The 20,014-nt window shown below is 40.4% G+C and overlaps 1 protein-coding gene across 1 annotated transcript in view; it reads left to right on the forward strand.

Annotated features, from left to right (window-relative positions):
* kcnh8 (potassium voltage-gated channel, subfamily H (eag-related), member 8) overlaps positions 1 to 20,014 on the forward strand; it is a 71,169-nt gene that overhangs the window by 25,700 nt on the left and 25,455 nt on the right. Inside the window, exons 6-8 of the mRNA XM_073821796.1 lie at positions 165 to 322; positions 8,501 to 8,705; positions 17,305 to 17,523. Of these exons, the coding sequence (XP_073677897.1) occupies positions 165 to 322; positions 8,501 to 8,705; positions 17,305 to 17,523 (582 nt within the window). The remainder of the gene's footprint in view (positions 1 to 164; positions 323 to 8,500; positions 8,706 to 17,304; positions 17,524 to 20,014) is intronic.

The raw sequence follows: 20,014 nt of genomic DNA on the forward strand, positions 1-20,014 counted from the left end.
CCTATTGTTAGTCTGCGATAACAGTCCGCTTGATATATAGCTGGCAGAAAAGCAGTTTTGCTGTTATAAATGCTTCAATGGACACACTGTCGTTCATTGAGATTATGCTGATGGAGTGTTTTGTGGAAAAGACGCTGACTCTACTCTGTCTGTTACTTTGCTAGACATCGTGTTCAGTTTTCGTACTACGTATGTGAGCAAGTCGGGGCAGGTGATCTTCGATGCAAGACAGATCTGCATCCATTACATGACCACCTGGTTCATCATCGACCTGGTTGCCGCTCTGCCTTTTGATCTCCTTTACGCTTTCAAAGTCAGCGTGGTGAGTAACGCATATATTAAAAAAATATGTATCATGAAAAAAATCTGTGGGAACATGTTTTCACAGCTTTCAAATGGATTTTGAATTTATTACATTTACATGACTTTGTAGAAAAAGTACTGTATGTAGTATGCATGTAGGAAACTTGAAACATGTACAGACCCCATCACTTGAATTTTTATGAAATATATTCAAAAATGCTTTCGGGTACCACTGGTTAACCTAGCACAACTATATTTGTGTTTTACATCATTTTTTTTCTTTATGTAAAAATATTAGTGGATTCAACTTCAGTAAATCTAAAAAAAACAGTATATAAACATTTAAACTAATTTATAAAAATGACCCGTTTAAAAGTTTACATACACTTGATTCGTAATACTGTGTGAATTACCGGAATGATCCACAGCTTTGTTTTTATTGTTTAGTGGTAGTTGTTCATGAGTCCCTTGTTTGTCTTGAACAGTTAAACTGCCTGCTGTTCTTCAGAAAAATCCTTTAGGTCCCACAAATTCTTTGGTTTTTCAGCATTTTTGTGTATTTGAAACCTTTACAACAATGACTGTATGATTTTGAGATCCACCTTTTCATGCTGAGGACAACTGAGGGACTCATATGCTACTATTACAGAAGGTTTAGATGCTCACTAATGGTTTAGAAGGGAAAACAATGCAGTAAGAGCTGGGGGTGAAAACTTTTTAAATTTGAAGGTCAGAGTAAATTTAACTTATTTTGTCTTCTGGGAAACATGTAAGTATCTTCTGAAGCGCACTACTAAATGAAAAAAATATGACATTTAGGCAAAATAAGAAAAATGTACACATCTTCATTCTGTTCAAAAGTTTTCACCCCCCCCCCCCCCCCCCCAGCTCTTAATGCATAATTTTTCCTTCTGGAGCATCAGTGAGTGAAAAACCAAAGAATTTGTGGGACCTTAAGGTTTTTTTCTAAAGAACAGCAGGCAGTTTAAAGGTTGTATCCGCGATTTCTAGCCTGAAACATAAAGTGTCAAATTCAGCTGACCTTTCATCACGATCCGCTCGCTGCCTGCCCCATAAATTGTCTGTGAAAAAAACGCGTCTCTCTGGTCAGCCTAGGGTCCGAGATATGCCAAAAAAACAATCGGCACTACCAACCTTTCCACAGATAAACAAACAGTGTTCCAACCAGGCCCGGTTCTACGGGGGTGCTTGAGGGTGCTAAGCACCCTCAAACGAAATCAATAGCACCCTCACTTAAAGCTATAATAATGTTATTTTATTGCTGATTTAGATAACAATCCAGTGCATAATCGTTAAAAAAACGATTTATTTTTCGGCTGTAAGCATTAACAATGCCCTACCATATTGTAACGCATCAAAGCAGTCAATTAGAGCGTTGCATTTCAGCCCCGGCCGACTGGCCGACTTTTTTACACCTCTAGTTGCTGGGCTTCAGGCCAATTTTCACGTCAAAGTTCAGAGGCGGGCGGGCACCGGTTTTATCTGTTTTTGGTTTCTCCTTATTTTAATATTTTAGACATCCATAAATTATGGTGAAGAAAAAAATGCCGCGCTGGTGGTCACTGTTGCTTTCACTTTCGAGACCGTTACGGACGGCAGCGCAGCTGGAACAGATCCGCGCTCAAGCACACAATATGCTGAAAATTGCCACAAAGATGAATAAATAACACTGAATGTGTCGGGCCGGAAAGAGTAAAGCTTATTTAAATTATATATTAATAAACTAGTGTATTCTGAGTCAGTGTAACAAAAATCCTTTTGCGCCTTTAGAGAGAAATTTATCTTTACGGATTACATAATGAGAGAGTTTTTGTTTTCTATTTGTTTTATTTCGTTAAGTAATAATGTAAAACTATTTTATACGTTTTGTTAAGTGCACACAAATAAAAGTACGCTACACCCTTTACAGTACCGAATGATGTATTACTCTTACCTTTGTGAGCAAAAATGACAGATCATTTTAAATTGCTTCCACTGAAAAAAATGCACTGGCGCCCATGTCCTGCGTCTTTAGCTGCACAAACTATTGGATATGCGCCTAATACCGCACATTTATATAGGTTTAACGTTTAAACTAACATTGTTTTATACTTGAACTATTTTATATCTATAGATTTTAGGCAAATCATGATGATTTGAGTAGGCAAACTGATCAAACAGACAGTCTACCGCTGGGCGCTGTTCGTTAAAAATAATAATAATAGCCTACAATAAAAAAAAAACAAAAAAAAACTTATATTTACGAACAAATATGCTCCAAACGTTTTTTCTAAATTAACTTAATTAAAAATAAAACGAAACTAATTATAATCAATTTGCCATTACATACCAAACTTAAGTATTTTGATTTTAAAATCTGGCTCAGGACGCGCGACATCAGTGGTAGACCGGCTCCAGAATTAAATCCCTGAGGCTGCTTTCACATTTATATTTTTGCCCCGTACATTACTTTGATGTCACTGTGTTAGTCACTGCTATTTCGAGAATGAATCCAGCATAAATATGCAGATGTAATTCCCTAAACATGGCAGCGTGTATGTGTCCGAAAAAAGACAGTTTCATACAAATTCTAAATGGACTGTAGCCTGGAAAGTGTAGGCTACAATACGCGGTCCCTTTATTATCATCACTAAAAGCACTGAATTTATAGAGATCTCACAAAATTCCGTTATAATAATCAATAAAGCTTTCTAAACTACACAATGAGTCTTGTATTTATCGCGCCATCCCCCCTCCTACCCCCTAATGTCGCCTATGGGTATAAGTTTAGAGCACCCTCATTAATTTAGGAAGCACCCTCAGTGATTAAGTTCTGGAACCGGGCCTGGTTCCAACCAATCAGCGTCAGGGGTTTGGTGTTGTGGACTTTCGCTCCGCCTCCCTCACATCCCTGCACCAGTAGGAAAGTCCACAACACCAAACCCCTGACGCTGATTGGTTGGAACACTGTTTGTTTATCTGTGGAATAGTTGATAGCGCCGATTGTTTTTTTGGCATATCTCGGACCCTAGGCTGACCAGAGAGACGCGTTTTTTTTTCACAGACAATTATGGGGCAGGCAGAGAGCGGATCGTGAAGAAAGGTCAGCTGAAATTGACACTTTATGTTTTAGGCTAGAAATCGCTGATACAACCTTTAACTGTTCAGGACAAACAAGGGACTAATTAACAACTATCACTAAACCAAAAAAAAAAAACAGCTGTGGATTATTCAAGTAACAACACAGTATTAAGAATCAAGTGTATGTTAACTTCTGAATGGGGTCATTTTTATAAATTAAACTATTATTTTCTCTTGTGGACTATATGTAAACGTCTTTTATGTGAAATGTCGTATTTAGGTCAGTACTAAATAAAAAATAACATGCATTTTTTTGTATGATCCCTCTTATTTTGGTAAAATAATTAACATTTTGCAGATTCTGCTAGGTATATGTGAACTTTTGACCTCAACTGTATTTGCAACCAAGGTTTTTTTTTTCAAAGGTGCAATTTGCTGAATGATCAGGTTTGGTAATCCATGTAAACTTATTATTATATTATGTTTTTATTGATTATTGTGGTTTTAAAACATTGGTACTGTAAAGTAGCCTAAATTCTACCTAAATGCAATGCTATGAAAAAAACTTGTACTTGCTGGAAATAGCGTTTTTGTAGCACAAACACTAGGTCATGATTTTCAGGAATGCATGAACTGATAAAATGTAAGCCTTGAGTGCAATGTAAGTCGCTTTAGATAAAAGCGTCTGCCAAATATGTAAATGTATAAGAGTACAGTACTTTCAGTGCATTCAAGCATGTTGAAATCCATTTACTGTAGAAGAGCCTCGTCCAATTAACAGCAGAAAATGCAAAAAAAGTCTGTAGATTTCCACATGGGCCTGCTTGAACAGGCATGCCCAGTTTTAGGCATTCTGATATTTCCTTTTTAGCTCCTCCAGTGCTGTATTTAGCTCAGTGATTTGTTTTGAACTTCCTTAAGCGTAAAACAAAATATTGAGCAGCAGCTGGGTGACCCTGAGTGGGTGGACCGTGAATGACATCATGGATGTAGAACTTTTAATGAGTGATCCTGGGTTCAGGTACAAATAAAGATGTATAACAGGCTCTAAAATTGTCTGACACTGGCTCTGACGACTCCTATACAAAAGCAAGGGTCACAGGCTCCTGGTTTTAATTCACAGAAAAAGACAGTCAGCTTTTCTGGCCAATCCAGACTGGCGGAATCGATCAGTGCCACTTGGACACACACACTTACAGTGATGACACATGCAGTAATGAAACCCTGCATCCCTCTGCACAGCGAAACACTGTGAAAGAGCGCTTGAAATCCGCTGAGGCTTATTAAGAGAAGGAGAGTGAAATGCAGTGGACTCTACTTGAGTGCCGCTGTAATACAGACCTTGTTGTCTCTGAGATGTTCCCTTAAATCTGCTCCAATTACAGATTGCACCTCTGCTCCTCTGGTATCCCTTCACATCTGCCCTTCAACTGCACTACACACTCACACAAGTGCACAGAAAACATCAAAAGTGAAGAAAGATATGTGTTGTATTTTACTCTCCTTTGTTTTCCTCTTAGATTTCCTTTTCCTGGTCAATTCTTCTTCTTTTCCCCATTCCTTTTCTCTTTGATTATTTTTTTCTTGGCCAATTTACATTCCTTTTCATTTCCTCTTTCTATTTTCCTTTCCTTTCCGTTCCGTTCCTTTCCTTTTCTTTCCTTTCCTTTCCTTCCCTTTTCCTTTTACTTTTCTTTTTCTAAACCTGTCCATTTGCCATTCTGTTTCATTTTCCTCTCATTTCCCTCTCCTTTCCTGTCCTGTCCTGTCCTCTTTTTCTTTCTCCTTCTTTTCCTGTTCCTGTTCCTTTTCCTCTCCTGTCTTTTTCCTTCTTTTTTTCCTTTTCCTTTTTTCTTTTCCATCTCCTTTTGTTTTTCCTTTCCTTTCCTTTCCTTTCCTTTCCTTTCCTTTCCTTTCCTTTCCTTTCCTTTCCTTTCCTTTCCTTCATATCCTGTCCTGTATTTTTCCTTTTGTGTCCTGTCCTGTATTTTTCCTTTTCCTTCCCTTTTCCTTTTCCTTTCCTTTTCTAAACCTGTCCATTTGCCATTTTGTTTCCTTTTCCTCTCCTTTCCTGTCCTGTCCTCTTTATCTTTTTCCTTTTCCTTTTCCTGTCCTGTCCTCTCCTTTCCCTTTTCTTTTTCCTTTCCTTTTCCTTTCCTTTCCTTTCCTTTCCTTTCCTTTCCTTTCCTTTCCTTTCCTTTCCTTTCCTTTCCTTTCCTTTCCTTTCCTTTCCTTTCCTTTCCTTTCCTTTCCTGTCCTGTCCTGTCCTGTCCTGTCCTGTCCTCTTTTTCCTTTTCTTGTTCCTGTTCCTGTTCCTTTTCCTGTTCTGTCTTTCCTTTTCCTTGTTTTTCTTTTCGTTTTTCTTTTCTTGTCACGTTCTGTCTTTTTCCTTCTCCTTTTCCTGTCTTTTCTTTTTTCCTTTCCTTTCCTTTCCTTTCCTTTTCCTTCCCTTTTACTTTTCCTTTCCTTTTCTTAACCTGTCCATTTGCCATTCTGTTTCCTTTTCCTCTCATTTCCCTCTCCTTTCCTTTCCTTTCCTTTTCCTTTTCTAAACCTGTAAACATTTGTCATTCTGTTTCCTTTTCCTCTCCGTTCCTCCTGTTTTCTTTTCCTGTCCTGGCCCAAAACCATTCCCTGGCTTTTCTTCTTTCTTTTTCCTTGTCCTCTCCTGGCCATTTACCATTCAGTTTCCTCTTCCTCTTATTTCCTTCTAGTCCAGTTCCATTTATTTACTTTTCTTTTCCTCTCCTTTCCTACTCTTTAATGATCTTTTCCTTTTTTCCCTCTCCTCATCCATTTCCATTTCCTTTGTTTTCTTTCTTCTTTCCTCTCCTTTCTGTTCTTTTTTTATTCCTTTCAGTTCCTTTCCCTTTACTCTGTCATTACCCTTTCCTTCCTGTCACTTCCTTTCCCTCTCCAGCCACCTACACATTGTCAGCAGTATGAGTGTATTAGCTGGTAATACACGTTGACACATTACCACATAAAGCTCAGTATATGAACCCCTGCCGTGGCCTTACCCTCTCCACCTCCATTTTCACCCTCCTTATCTAATTTTCAACCAGCTGTTAAGTTCAGCCTTTTTGTTTCTCCATTGACATTAATGTTCATTGCTTTTGCTTCTGAGACCATGATCTCCTGATGTTTATTAATATTTGATTGTCAAGTGAAAGATTGTGGCCATTACAACGTGGATTATTATTTAATGCAGCAGGGACGTGAAAGGCTTGGTTCTCATAGGGATTGTCTGTCTGATTATAATAAGAGAAGCCGTGATGAATATTGCTGACTAGTTACCGCCTGAAGCTCTAGACAAACTGATCTAATAGCAGTGTGTGCGCATCTGTTACTGACCTGGCAGTGTGCATGTGTGAAAGTTCGTGTTCAGGTTAATACAAAGTGTTATTTTTATGTATGCAGTCATAATGAAAATATAGTTATGGAATATATATGGGCTATTTAAAATTCTCTCACTTGCTCATTCACTTTAAACCTCCTTTAATACATAAAACATTATGCATAAAATGAATTTACTGCTGAATATATAGAATAACATGCCTGCAGGGTCTAACATTAACTTTTTGCATATTTTGGTTGTACACTTTTCATGTTACTATGAATTTACTGATAAATTAATGGGCAATACTGATAAACTACATGTACTTACAGTACTGCATAAATTGAGTCCCTAATACTTACATATGTTATTGTTGTTTTAGTCATTAATATTTGTAAGGTAATGTAAGGTAAACATGGACACAGAAAAATAAAGTGACTGATGGTAAATTTAGTATTGACGATGCAAAGATTTGATAGATGTTTTCTTAGTAGACAGTTTGTATTTGAATTGCGTGCACCATTTACATTATCAGCAGTCAGACTGTTGTTTTGGGAATTAAAATAAAACCATGAAATGTTTTGGCTGGTATCTGTTTTATTAATGTCAGTTTTATACCCTGAATGATATATTGGACTGTTCTCTGTCAGTATGACAGTGACAGAGAACCCAGTCCTCCAGTCCTCCAGAAAAGAGGAAGATAATGATTGTTACACTGAATAGCACACAAACTTAGGCAGCCTGCTTTGTTCTCCGTTGTTTGCATGTTTATATTCTTCATATCCTTCAACTGCAGTCAATTTCTTGTGGTTTATTGTCTTGTTTATTAGCGGGCGGTTTATTTCCTTTCACCTGAGAAAATGCGGTTCTGCATGACTGAGACGAAGAGAAGAAGAGAGAAAAGATGTTTTATACCAGCGTAATTGGCCCAAATGTCTCTCAGTCTAATGATGATCTCTTAAATATTTTAATCCCAGTTGTCTCAGAGCTCTTGTACCTGCATGCTACACCATTATGCAAGACATCCTTAACCTCTAAACATCTGTTAAGAGATGTTTTTGTTTTCTGTTTTAGCATACATTTTTCCTCTGTATTGTAGGGATGGTTCGATACGTGTATCGGTACCGTTCGGTTCTCGGACAAATGGAAGTGATCATCCCTATCACCTTTGTGGAAGGACTTAGGGCACGTGCAGGTCATAATGTAGTCGTTTGCAATGCACTTGGCGAAGGGAGCGATGTTATTTCCTCATTATCTTCAGCTGGGATGTTTACGTGACAACACACTGTCAGCAGATGTCGCTGTCTTTTTATTGTTAGCATAACTAAGCGAATCTGCTTAGTGCTGACAGACGCGGGTGTGTTCGACTTGAAGCGGGGCAGCGCCACTTCAAGTTGAACACACCCGCGTCTGTCAGCACTAAGCAGATTCGCTTAGTCCCCCTACAAAGGTGATAGGGATGATCACTTCCATTTGGAATTCGTCGGAGAACCGAACGGTACCGATACACGTATCGAATCATCCCTACTGTATTGACTTGCTGGCTTTTACTATGGTTATACTGTAGGTTTACAGTACCCTCGCAGTAATTCAGCAAAGATTTATTAATAAAATCTAAGGACTTCCATCCTGTTGTGTTGTTTAATTAGGTTTTAACTGATTTGGATTTACTGCACTCATTTAAGATGACAGGCACGTGCCCTTCACAACCCTCAGATGCACTGGCATGCAGAGCAAATCCTTGACAGTTAATGTGTTTCCCCTTTCCCCTTCTGCCAGGTGTCAGTGGTCCATCTGCTAAAGACCGTACGCTTGCTGAGACTCCTGCGTCTGCTGCAGAAGATGGACCGCTACTCCCAGCACAGTACGGTGGTGCTGACCCTGCTCATGTCCATGTTTGCACTGCTGGCACACTGGATGGCCTGCATCTGGTACATCATTGGCAAGAAGGAGGTGGAGAGCAATGCAGACACCTGGGATATTGGTGAGACTGGCTCACAAAATTGACTCACAGACAGAAAGATAGCATATATGTGTGAGATAAAACTGTTAGTTTCCAGCTGAAATGAACACTAGTAGCTGTAAAACACCAACATAGTACTGTGTGGCTTCTTGCACAGTACTATGCTAAAGTCTGTCTAAACACATCAGCTATAAGTAAGGAATAATTGACGATGGGCCTTTGAATTCTTAGAAAATAATGCACACCCGAGGTGGTTATGTGGCCACGGCACGTGTGTGTGTGTGTGCATTATTTTCTGAGAATTCAACAGACCGAAGTCATTTATTCCACTTATGCTACGGTTACCACACCTCAAGACATTGATGACACAGATGATATATTTCAAGATATTCGTCCATTTTTTGTCCTTAAAATGCTATTGTGAGTAAGATTAATTTCTTGCGCAGCTCATCTAACACCTTCATTGCTAATTCCAAAACGTCATTTTAGACCTACTAACAACAATTGAGCCGTTGATAGCAAACTAATGCAGTTAACCCCCTGGGGTTGACAAACGCGCCGGCGTGTTTTGTGGCAGTTTTTCTAATAACCTCAAAAGGAGATCGTACAGATCATACAGATTTTCTGATCGTACAGATAAGAGTAGTACATCAATCGAATCTGTAAAGGGTCTACTTTTATTTGTATACACTCATAATAACAAAAAACAAAGAAAAAAATGAAAAAATGAAGTTGTGAATTACCTCTCTCAAGTCTGTGTGTCTCTCAAAAGGAATCGGCAGCAGCGTCTCTACTAATAGTGAAACTTTAAGTTAATTTTCTTCAAGACTTAGCTGATGTTACCTCGCGTGTGAGAACTGTCATGTAGTTTTTAAGTTGTTAATCATCAGAGCAGCGCTTACAACATTAGCGCATATGCTAACATGTGTGCAAACTGTATGTGTGCGTCTGTAAGGGAGAGAGAGAGTGGGAGAAATAGAGCAGTGTTTTTCAACCACTGTGCCGCGGTACACTAGTGTGCCGTGAGAGATCGTCAGGTGTGCCGTGGGAAATTATTCAATTTCACCTAAAACAGGCCCAGGTTTCACACTGAGTAGGTAGAAATATGAAAGATTAAAAAAGACTGTTTTCATTGTGTTTGTTTGATTCCTATTCAAGACACTTTGATAAGAATGACTATATTGTTAATTGCACTTTTTATTTGACAGAAGAAGGAATATCAGGACTCGAAATTGCGACCATTGTGGTCGCATATGCTCCCAAAATGTAATCTGCGCGACCTCTAAATATATTTGGGAGCATTTGTGCGAGTGCGAGAAATTGTTGTGGTGCGATGTTTTCATTTCTTTACAAAACTTTCGCTAGCCTAACTACGGCACAGACTGCTGTGAGCTGATGCAGTGACAGCATCGCCGTTCTCTCTCCAATATTACATAACCAATTAAACGTAATCTTTAAATTCTTAGCTTAAATTCAGATTTGAGATATTAGCCGTCAATCACTCCGTCACTGACACTGCGCTCCGCTGAAACCGAACGTTTTTTTGCTCCAAATGTTTTCTCTCTCTCTCTCTCTCTCTCTCTCTCTCTCTCTCTCTCTCTCTCTCTCTCTCTCTCTCTCTCTCAAACCTCCATTTCGGATTTGCACAAACTGCATTGCAATTAAGGGTGTGTGATGTGACTTGATTGTGATTTTTGATTGTGGACCATTAAAATCTCTTCACAATATGCTTATGAAGAAATATAGTCTCGTGCACATTCTGTCAGATGCAATTCTGGCGCCTCCGCCTCAGTATATAATGTACAAGGCATACATTCACATCAGACTTTTCGAAATCCTGTTTGTGGTCCCCCACTTTCAAATTCTTTTGTTAAATTAATGCGTTAATGCATGCTCAGCACCGCCGAGAGTTTCGTGCGATCGTCAAAACGAAACCGAAAGCAAAACATGCACGCGCATTCAAAGGCAATTTTGCTACATCGGGTTTAGAGAGCGACTCCCCAATGTACACAAATTAGGCTACATAACATATCTAGGCTGTTATTAGTATATGTGGGTTATAATAGGTTCATAGGTTGTGTATTTGTCAATAGCTATGTATCATGCTTGAAAAATTTAGTCTCTATTTGCACTTTGAAATTGAGAGAGTAGCCTACTTTGATTATGGCTGCATTTATTGTTTGCACTTAATAGGATTAAGAAAGAATTGTGTAGTTTATTTTTTGTTATTTCTACCATAGATTGTTTAAAAATGCAGTGGTTGTCTCTAATTTAAATGGCTCTACCTAATAGAGAAAATAAACATCTTGTTCATGTACTCATATTTTAATATATTCTTGTCCTTTGCTTAAGGTTTAAAATAAATATTTTTAAAAAAGCCTTTTAGAATCTAGGGTCAGCCCATTTGCTTGTAAAGCATCAGCAATCAGAATCAGCCATGAAGAATTAAGTTTGGTGCATTACTAAAAAGAAATGCCAGGATGAGTGCTGGCTGATCTGCTCAATTGGCAGTTGTTGTGCTCCTTAATATTCAGTGGGTGCTCCTAAATTTTTTTTGGTGCTCCTTACTTTTTGAGTGCTACCAAGTAAAAAAGTTAATTTCGAGCCCTGAATATGAAAGATCATAAAATACTTTTTTCTTTGTGTTTATTTGATTCCTGTTCAAGACACTTCGATAAGAATGGCTGTATATTGTTAATATAGGCTACAGAGTTACTTTTTTTTACAGTTTCGATTGTTGGTGTGCCTTGTGATTTTTTTCAATTAAAAATGTACCTTGGCTCAAAAAAGGTGGAAAAACACTGAAATAGAGTATGTGCTTTCTGGCGTTGCAGAAACTCGCTGATCAGATCACAGAGACAGAACAACAACACCCGGACTCTGTTTTAATCATTCTTGGGGATTTTAATAAAGCAAATCTCTCACGTGAACTGCCAAAATACAGACAGCATGTTACATGTCCGACCAGAGACAGTAATATATTGGACCACTGTTACACCACAATTAAAGGAGCATATCACTCTGTCCCACGGGCAGCTTTGGGACTATCTGATCACTGTCTGGTTCATCTTATACCAACCTACAGGCAAAAACTTAAATCTGCTAAACCTGTAGTTAAGACTGTAAAAAGATGGACCAACGAAACAGAACAGGTCTTACAATCCTGTTTCTATTTGACTGATTTGAGTGTTTTTGAAGCTGCTGCCACCGATCTGGACGAGCTCACAGAGACTGTTACTTCATATATCAGTTTCTGTGAGGATTTATGCATTCCTACCAGAACTTATTTAACATACAACAATGACAAGCCATGGTTTACAGAAAAACTCAGACATCTTCGTCAGGCCAAAGAGGATGCCTACAGAAAAGGGGATAGAGTCTTGTACAACCAGACCAGGAACACACTGAATAAAGAGATTAGAGTGGCTAAAAAGACCTATGCAAAAAGGTTAGAAGATCAGTTCACTTCGAATGATCCAAGTTCAGTGTGGAAAGGCCTGAAAACAATCACAAACTACAGGACACCACCCCCGTGCACTGAGGCGACTCAACGACTTGCTGAAGACCTGAATGAGTTTTACTGTAGATTTGAAACCCCCCAAACCTGTTCTGACGATCTCTTCACACAGCCATTACCACCTCCAACAACCCCCCTCTCCCCCCCTCCTTCACTTCTAATCAGCGAAAATGAGGTGCGCCAGGTCTTCAGGAAGAACAAAAGAAGAAAGGCACCAGGACCAGACGGTGTGACACCAGCCTGTCTGAAAACCTGCGCTGACGAGCTGGCCCCCATCTTTTCACAGATCTTTAACAGGTCTCTGGAGCTGTGTGAAGTCCCTCACTGCCTAAAACGTTCAACTATTATTCCTGTCCCAAAGAAATCCAAGATAACAGGACTTAACGACTACAGACCTGTGGCGCTAACATCTGTCGTCATGAAGTCATTTGAAAAACTGGTTCTGGCTTATCTGAAGGACATCACCGGACCCTTACTGGACCCCCTGCAGTTTGCTTACCGAGCAAACAGGTCAGTGGATGATGCAGTGAACATTGGCTTGCACTTCATCCTGCAGCATCTGGACAGACTAGGGACTTATGTGAGGATCCTGTTTGTGGACTTCAGCTCGGCCTTCAACACCATCATTCCTTCACTCCTCCACACCAAACTAAACCAACTTTCTGTTCCTAACCCTATCTGTAAATGGATCACCAGCTTTCTGACAGATAGGCAACAGCTGGTGAGACTGGGGAAATTCACATCAAGCAGCCGCACCACCAACACCGGCACCCCTCAAGGTTGTGTTCTCTCCCCACTGCTGTTCTCCCTCTACACCAACGACTGCACCTCTAAAGACCCCTCTGTCAAGCTCCTGAAGTTTGCAGACGACACCACGGTTATCGGCCTCATTCAGGACGGTGACGAGTCTGCCTACAGACAGGAGGTAAAAGAGCTGGCTGTCTGGTGCAGTCACAACAACCTGGAGCTGAACAAGCTCAAAACTGTAGAGATGATAGTGGACTTCCTGCACTTTCCTCACTCACCATCATGGACAGCACTGTGGCTACAGTGGAGACATTCAAGTTCCTGGGATGTTTCATGTCCCAGGACCTGAAGTGGGACACTCACATTGACTCCATTGTAAAAAAGGCCCAACAAAGGTTGTACTTCCTTCACCAGCTGTAGAAGTTCAACCTACCGCAGGAGTTGCTGAGACAGTTCTACTCAGCCATCATCGAGTCTGTTTTGTCCACATCAATAACTGTCTGGTTTGGCTCAGCTACAAAATCAGACATCAGAAGATTGCAGAGAATGGTTCGGTCTGCTGAGAGGATTATTGGTGCTCCCCTGCCCACCCTTCAAGAACTGTACACATCCAGAGTGAGGAAAAGAGCTCAGAAAATCACTTTGGACCCCTCACATCCAAGCCATCCCCTCTTTGAACTCTTACCATCCGGACGGCGCTACAGAGCCCCAAAGATCAGGACTACCAGACGCGTGAACAGTTTTTTCCCCCAGGCAATAAACAGTTAAAATGTTCCTCCCATTGTGCAAAAATGTGTGGAATAATCTGACTTTATCTACTGCTACCACCTCCACCCTAACACATCCCTGTATTCCATCCTATCACCTATAGCACAACTGTACATACATATTTATTGTCAATTTTTACAAATTATTATTATTATTTTCTATTTTTATTTTTGGTCTATTTATGCTTACATATGTGTATTTTTTTCTGGTTCTCTTATTTTTATTGTCTGTGCGTCTCTGTGTACTGGAAGCTAATAACACTGAAACAAATTCCTTGTATGCGCAAGCATACTTGGCAATAAAGCTCTTTCTGATTCTGATTCTGATAAAACTTAATTTTGTGGCAAAGACATGGAAATAATCAGTAGTTTTTATCCTATTGTTTATTGTGTTTATTTGTTTGGCCAGTGTCGTTGTGGGTTGCTGTTTTAGGCTGTAAGGACCTTTGAAATAACTGAAATCGTGTGGCGTAGTGATAAAGACACGTAATGCGGTCAAGAGCTGCCTGAAACTATGTTCACCATGCGTTTGCCTGAAAATAATGCATACCTTAGAACGTTCGTCAGCCAATCAGATTTAAGCATTCAATGGCCCTGTAGTATAAATGTTAGAAATGTATTGCTGAAAACATGTTACAAAAACTGTGAACTATGTAATACTGAATTGTGGAGTTAGACTGTTAATGAAAACTTTGTCATTAATCACTTACCCCCATGTCGTTCCAAACCCGAAAAAGCTTAGTTCGTCTTTGGAACACAAATTAATATTCACAATTTGTCTCCTTGGCATCACCCTAGCGCCATTTTGGCGCGTATCCATTGAACGCAAACAGCGTACGCTGTTCTCTGTCAGCTGCATCATGCGGATACACTTTTTTTAATCAAAACAAAACGTAAACTATGTAAACACCGTATCCGCGTGACGCAGCGGCCACAGAACAGCGTACGCTGTTTGCGTTGAGTGAATACGCTCCAAAATGACGCTAGATTGATGTGGAGGAGACGAATTGTGTAATAATGTGGCCATTATTTTTGTTTTCTTTGCATGCAAAAAGTATTCTCATAGCTTCGTAAAATAACGGTTGAACCCCTGATGTCACATGGATTATTTTATCTGACATACTGTGCCAAAACATGTTGTTTAGAATTTAACTGAACACACATTTAATATTGCTTTACACAGACTTTAAGACTTTAAAACACTTTTACAATGGTGCATGGTTTGTAAACACACATATTTCGACTTTTTGCATGACAGTTCAATATGTACAGTATGTCTTTTCTGGCATACTAAACATGCTCAGTTGTGCACCTTGTACAGCATTGCACTTGCTCTCAGGTATGTATTCTGTGAAACACTAGTCACGACATTAAATAAAAGAGCACAAAGACTTGCAGAAGCAAGCTAAAATGGCATTGATGCTTCAGCCAGTGTGCCTTTAACTTACATTTTCTTTTGTTATTTTGTTCTTTTGTTACTATCTGCTTGTTTTAAGGTAGATTTTATTGTCGGCGGTATGTTATTTTTAATCACGATAAAGCAATAACCTTGTAGCATTTTACAACTCTCCAAACATTTTCAGTATGTGCAACATGTAGGATTTTCAGATTAATTCTAAAACATTTTCACATTCACGTTTTTGTATTTTATATAAAATTGAACATGCTTTTAATGTCATTTAATGTTAATTTTACATTGAAAGTAGTCAAACTAGACTACTAGACACCAGACATTTTTTTATGTTTTTTTACTGGTAGTTGTGTAAATATTGTCATACTAACAGTTGTTTTTTTGTTTTTGCATTTTTAGTTCATTGTAATCCATTACATACCTTTCTATCAGAGTTATATGACATCATCAAGGTGAATTTGTTCCAACAGTTTAACTCTAAATTCTTATCATATTTTATTACCCTTTTCTAAACTATGGCGAATAAACTGTGATAATATAAGAAATATTGAAGGTGTCTGAATAAATTTTGGATTGGCATTGATTTACTTACCCTCAAGTCCTAATGCGTATGACTTTTTTCTTTCTGTAGAACACAATAGAAGATATTTTAAAGAATGTTTCAACTGATTTTGTCCATACAATAAAAGTGATGTCCAAGTTATTTTGGTCCCTATTTCCATACTTTTATTGTATAGACACTGAAAAAACACTGAAACATTTATTTAAACCATCTTTGTTTTTGTTTTTTTGTTTTTTTGTTTTTTTCAGTTTTCACAGAAGAAAGAAAGCCAAACATGTTTAAAACAACATTTATTTAGAGATGAATTATCCTTTATTTTTTTTATTATTATTAAACCGAAGCAGTATTGAACAGTGTTTTAATTGATTTAGTGCAAGTCTGGGTCTCTTAACTATAATCAAAGTGGAATTGAATCTGATTGAATTGCTTAATTTCAGATCGGTATGGATTTGTTAAAGTTGCATTATGGACATATTATGAATTGATTTAATCTGATGTTTTCGGAGCGAGACAGAGAGAGAGAGTGCGATGAAGACATCAAACGATAATGGAAAGCAGAATTTATAGTTACAGAAGAAGAGCGATAAGCCTGACACTGTTTAGATGGTGTTATGGACAGTGATAGTGGAGGAGAAGAAAGATAGAAAGAATGCACCAGGGACAGCAAGCAGCCAAGTGAGTGAAAGAGTGAGCGAATGGCAAACAAACCAGTCACCCAGACGTCGTGCCGCGGGCTTCTCTCTCCATCTTGACTGCAGGAGGGGCTGTAATTAGGCCCAGTGTGCTGCTCTATGGTCCGTAATGACGGATCGTTCTGAAAGTACCAGCATTCCCACAGCCCGGTCCCCGATCAGTATTGATGGAAAGCTGCTGCTTCCCCTCAGCATCCGACCGCTGACCCCCGGCCTGCACTGATGGGCAGTTACTATAGCAACACTGGGCTGGAATCTCCTCTTGGTACCCTGTTTTAGATAGTGTAGAGTGTGGCAACTGATGGGTCCCTCCTTATCAGCAAACACAAGGATTGTTTCATGAAGAAACCGATGTGTTTGATGAACTGCCTCTAAACAACTGCTGTTTGTAGAGAACTGTTTAGGGGTTACAAACAGTCTTTTTTTTTTCTTTGCACACAAAAAGTATTCTTGTATCTTCATAAGATTACGATTGAACCACTGATGTCACATAGAGTACTTTAACAATGTCCTTACTACCTTTCTCAGCCTTGAATGTGGTAGTAGTAGTACTATCTATGTAGAGTCAGAAAGCTCTCGGATTTCATCAAAAATGTTAATTTGTGTTTAAAAATGTTTACAAGTTGTATGGACTTTAATGGTACTTTTATGGTGCTTATGTGCAGCAGGTCTCTGTGTGCAAAGTAGTAGTGTGAACACTTTGCAGAAAAACTTTTTTGTGTTCCAGAAAAGAAAGAAAGTCGTATGGTTGAGTAAATAATGACAGAAATTTCCTTTTTAGATGAACAATTCCTTTCACTGATGAGTCATTGCAGTGCAAGCTAATTTTCCACAATATGGACACACATGAAACTGATGCAAACACAGTTCATTGAGAGATTTTTAATTACATCTCACATTTTATTCTTTGTCTTGCTCTCTCAGGTTGGCTGCACGAGCTTGGGAAGCGTTTGGAGTCTCCATACGAGGGGGTGAGCACTGTAGCAGTCAACAGAACGCTGAGCAGCGGACCATCTTTGCGGAGCATCTACATCGCAGCGCTGTACTTCACCCTCAGCAGCCTGACCAGCGTGGGCTTCGGAAATGTCTCTGCCAACACAGACGCAGAGAAGATCTTCTCCATCTGCACCATGCTCATTGGAGGTGTGTGTGTGTGTGTGTGTGTGTGTGTGTGTGTGTGTGTGTGTGTGTGTGTGTGTGTGTGTGTGTGTGTGTGTGTGTGTTTGTGTGTTTGCTGAAAGGTTGAAGTTCAGGAGATATTTTGGAGGTAGAACAAATTTGGATTATCATTAGGATCCAAAAACTGGAGGCTGTATGTGTCTGCTCCCTATTTAGAAACTGAAAACAAGGTTGAATCCTTTTTTAGTTTGTGTAAGACCAAAAAAGTTTGTATATTGTGTATGTCTATACAGTTGAAGTCAAAAAGTTAAATACACGTTGCATAATCTACAAAATGGTAATTATTTTACCAAAATAAGAGGGATCGTGCAAAATGTGTGTTATTTTTTTATTTAGTACTGACCTGAATAACATTTTTTACATAAAAGATGTTTACATATAGTCCACAGGAGAAAATAATAGTTGAATTTATAAAAATGACCCTGTTCATAAGTTTACATACACTTGATTCTTAATACTGGGTTGTTATGCTTTGTTTGTTTAGTGATGTTGTTGTTCATGAGTCCCTTGTTTGTACTGAACAGTTAAACTGCCTGCTGTTCTTCAGAAAAATCCTTCAGGTCCCACAAATTCTTTGGTTTTTTTAGCATTTTTGTGTATTTGAACCCTTTCCAACAATGACGGTACGATTTTGAGATTCATCTTTTCACACAGAGGACAACTGAGGGACTCATATGCAACTATTACAGAAGGTTCAAACGCTCACTGATGCTTTAGAAGTAAACACGATGCAGTAAGAGCCAGGGGTGTAAACTTTTGAACAGAATAAAGATTTGTAAAAAAATTATTTTGCCTAAATATAATATTTTTCTCATTTAGTACTGCCCTTCGGAAGCTACAGAAGATACTTACATTTCCAGAAGACAAAATAAGTTACATTTACCCTGATCTTCAAATTCAAAAAGTTTTCACCCCCCGGCTCTTAATGCATCATGTTTTCTTCTGAAGCATCAGTGAGCGTTGAGTCCCTCAGTTGTCCTCAGTGTGAAAAGTTGGATCTCAAAATTATACAGTCATTGTTGAAAATGTTGACAAAAATGCTGAGAAACCAAAGAATTTGTGGATTTTTCTGAAGAACAGCATACAGTTTAACTGTTCAGGACAAATAAGGCACTCATGTCACGGTGAGATAGAGGAGATCTGGGTCCAAGTGCAGGGAAGGTAAGATATATTTAATAAACACAAAATTAGCAAAACCAAAAGGCCAACACGGCCAAACAAAACACGATCAAGGCAAGAATATCAATGATGGGATACCAAGAACACAAACCACACGGAAGACAGTACAGGAGACAATGCAGCCAAAATGAGTAGTGGGAAATGAGAGTTCTTATGGACCAGATAATTGTGAACAGGTGAGAGCTTTGATGAGTGCTAATGACAAGACAGGTGTTACAATCAGGGAAGTGCAGTGCAGGGAAGGGAAAACAGCGACCTCAGGTGGCTGAGGGAAGCCCCACAGCCCAGATCATGACAGTACCCCCTCTCAAGGGAACGGCTTCCAGACGTTTCCAAAACAAAAAAAAATCTGGAGGGAGGAGGAACGGTGGAAGGTGCATCAAGGGGAGGGATGGCGGGCCAGGCCCGTGCAGCGGAGGAACGTGAGTGGACACTGCCGCCAGAGGAACGTGAGCTGGCCTCGCCGCCAGTGGAACGTGAGCTGGCCTCGCCGCCAGTGGAACAAGAGCTGGCCTGGCCGCCAGTGGAACAAGAGCTGGCCTGGCCGCCAGTGGAACAAGAGCTGGCCTGGCCGCCAGTGGAACGTCCGCGGGCCCCGCAGCCAGTGGAACGTCCGCGGGCCCCGCAGCCAGAGGAACGCGAGTTGGCCCCGCAGCCAGGGGAACGCGAGCTGGCCTCGCCGCCTCGTCCGGAACAGAGAGCGCGGTCACCGCCGCATCAGGAACAGAGATAGCGGTCACCTCCGCGTCCGGAACAGAGAGCGCGGTCACCGCCGCATCAGGAACAGAGAGCGCGGTCACCGTCGCGTCCGGAACAGAGAGCGCGGTCACCACCGCGTCCGGAACAGAGAGCGCGGTCACCGCCGCATCAGGAACAGAGATAGCGGTCGCCGCCGCATCAGGAACAGAGATAGCGGTCACCGCCGCATCAGGAACAGAGAGCGCGGTCACCGTCGCGTCCGGAACAGAGAGCGCGGTCACCACCGCGTCCGGAACAGAGAGCGCGGTCACCGCCGCATCAGGAACAGAGATAGCGGTCGCCGCCGCATCAGGAACAGAGATAGCGGTCGCCGCCGCATCAGGAACAGAGATAGCGGTCGCCGCCGCATCAGGAACAGAGAGCGCGGTCACCGTCGCGTCCGGAACAGAGAGCGCGGTCACCACCGCGTCCGGAACAGAGAGCGCGGTCACCGCCGCATCAGGAACAGAGATAGCGGTCGCCGCCGCGTCAGGAACAGAGATAGCGGTCGCCGCCGCGTCAGGAACAGAGATAGCGG

Source organism: Garra rufa, chromosome 17 (assembly GCF_049309525.1).
Source record: "Garra rufa chromosome 17, GarRuf1.0, whole genome shotgun sequence".
NCBI classification, from domain to species: Eukaryota; Metazoa; Chordata; class Actinopteri; order Cypriniformes; family Cyprinidae; genus Garra; species Garra rufa.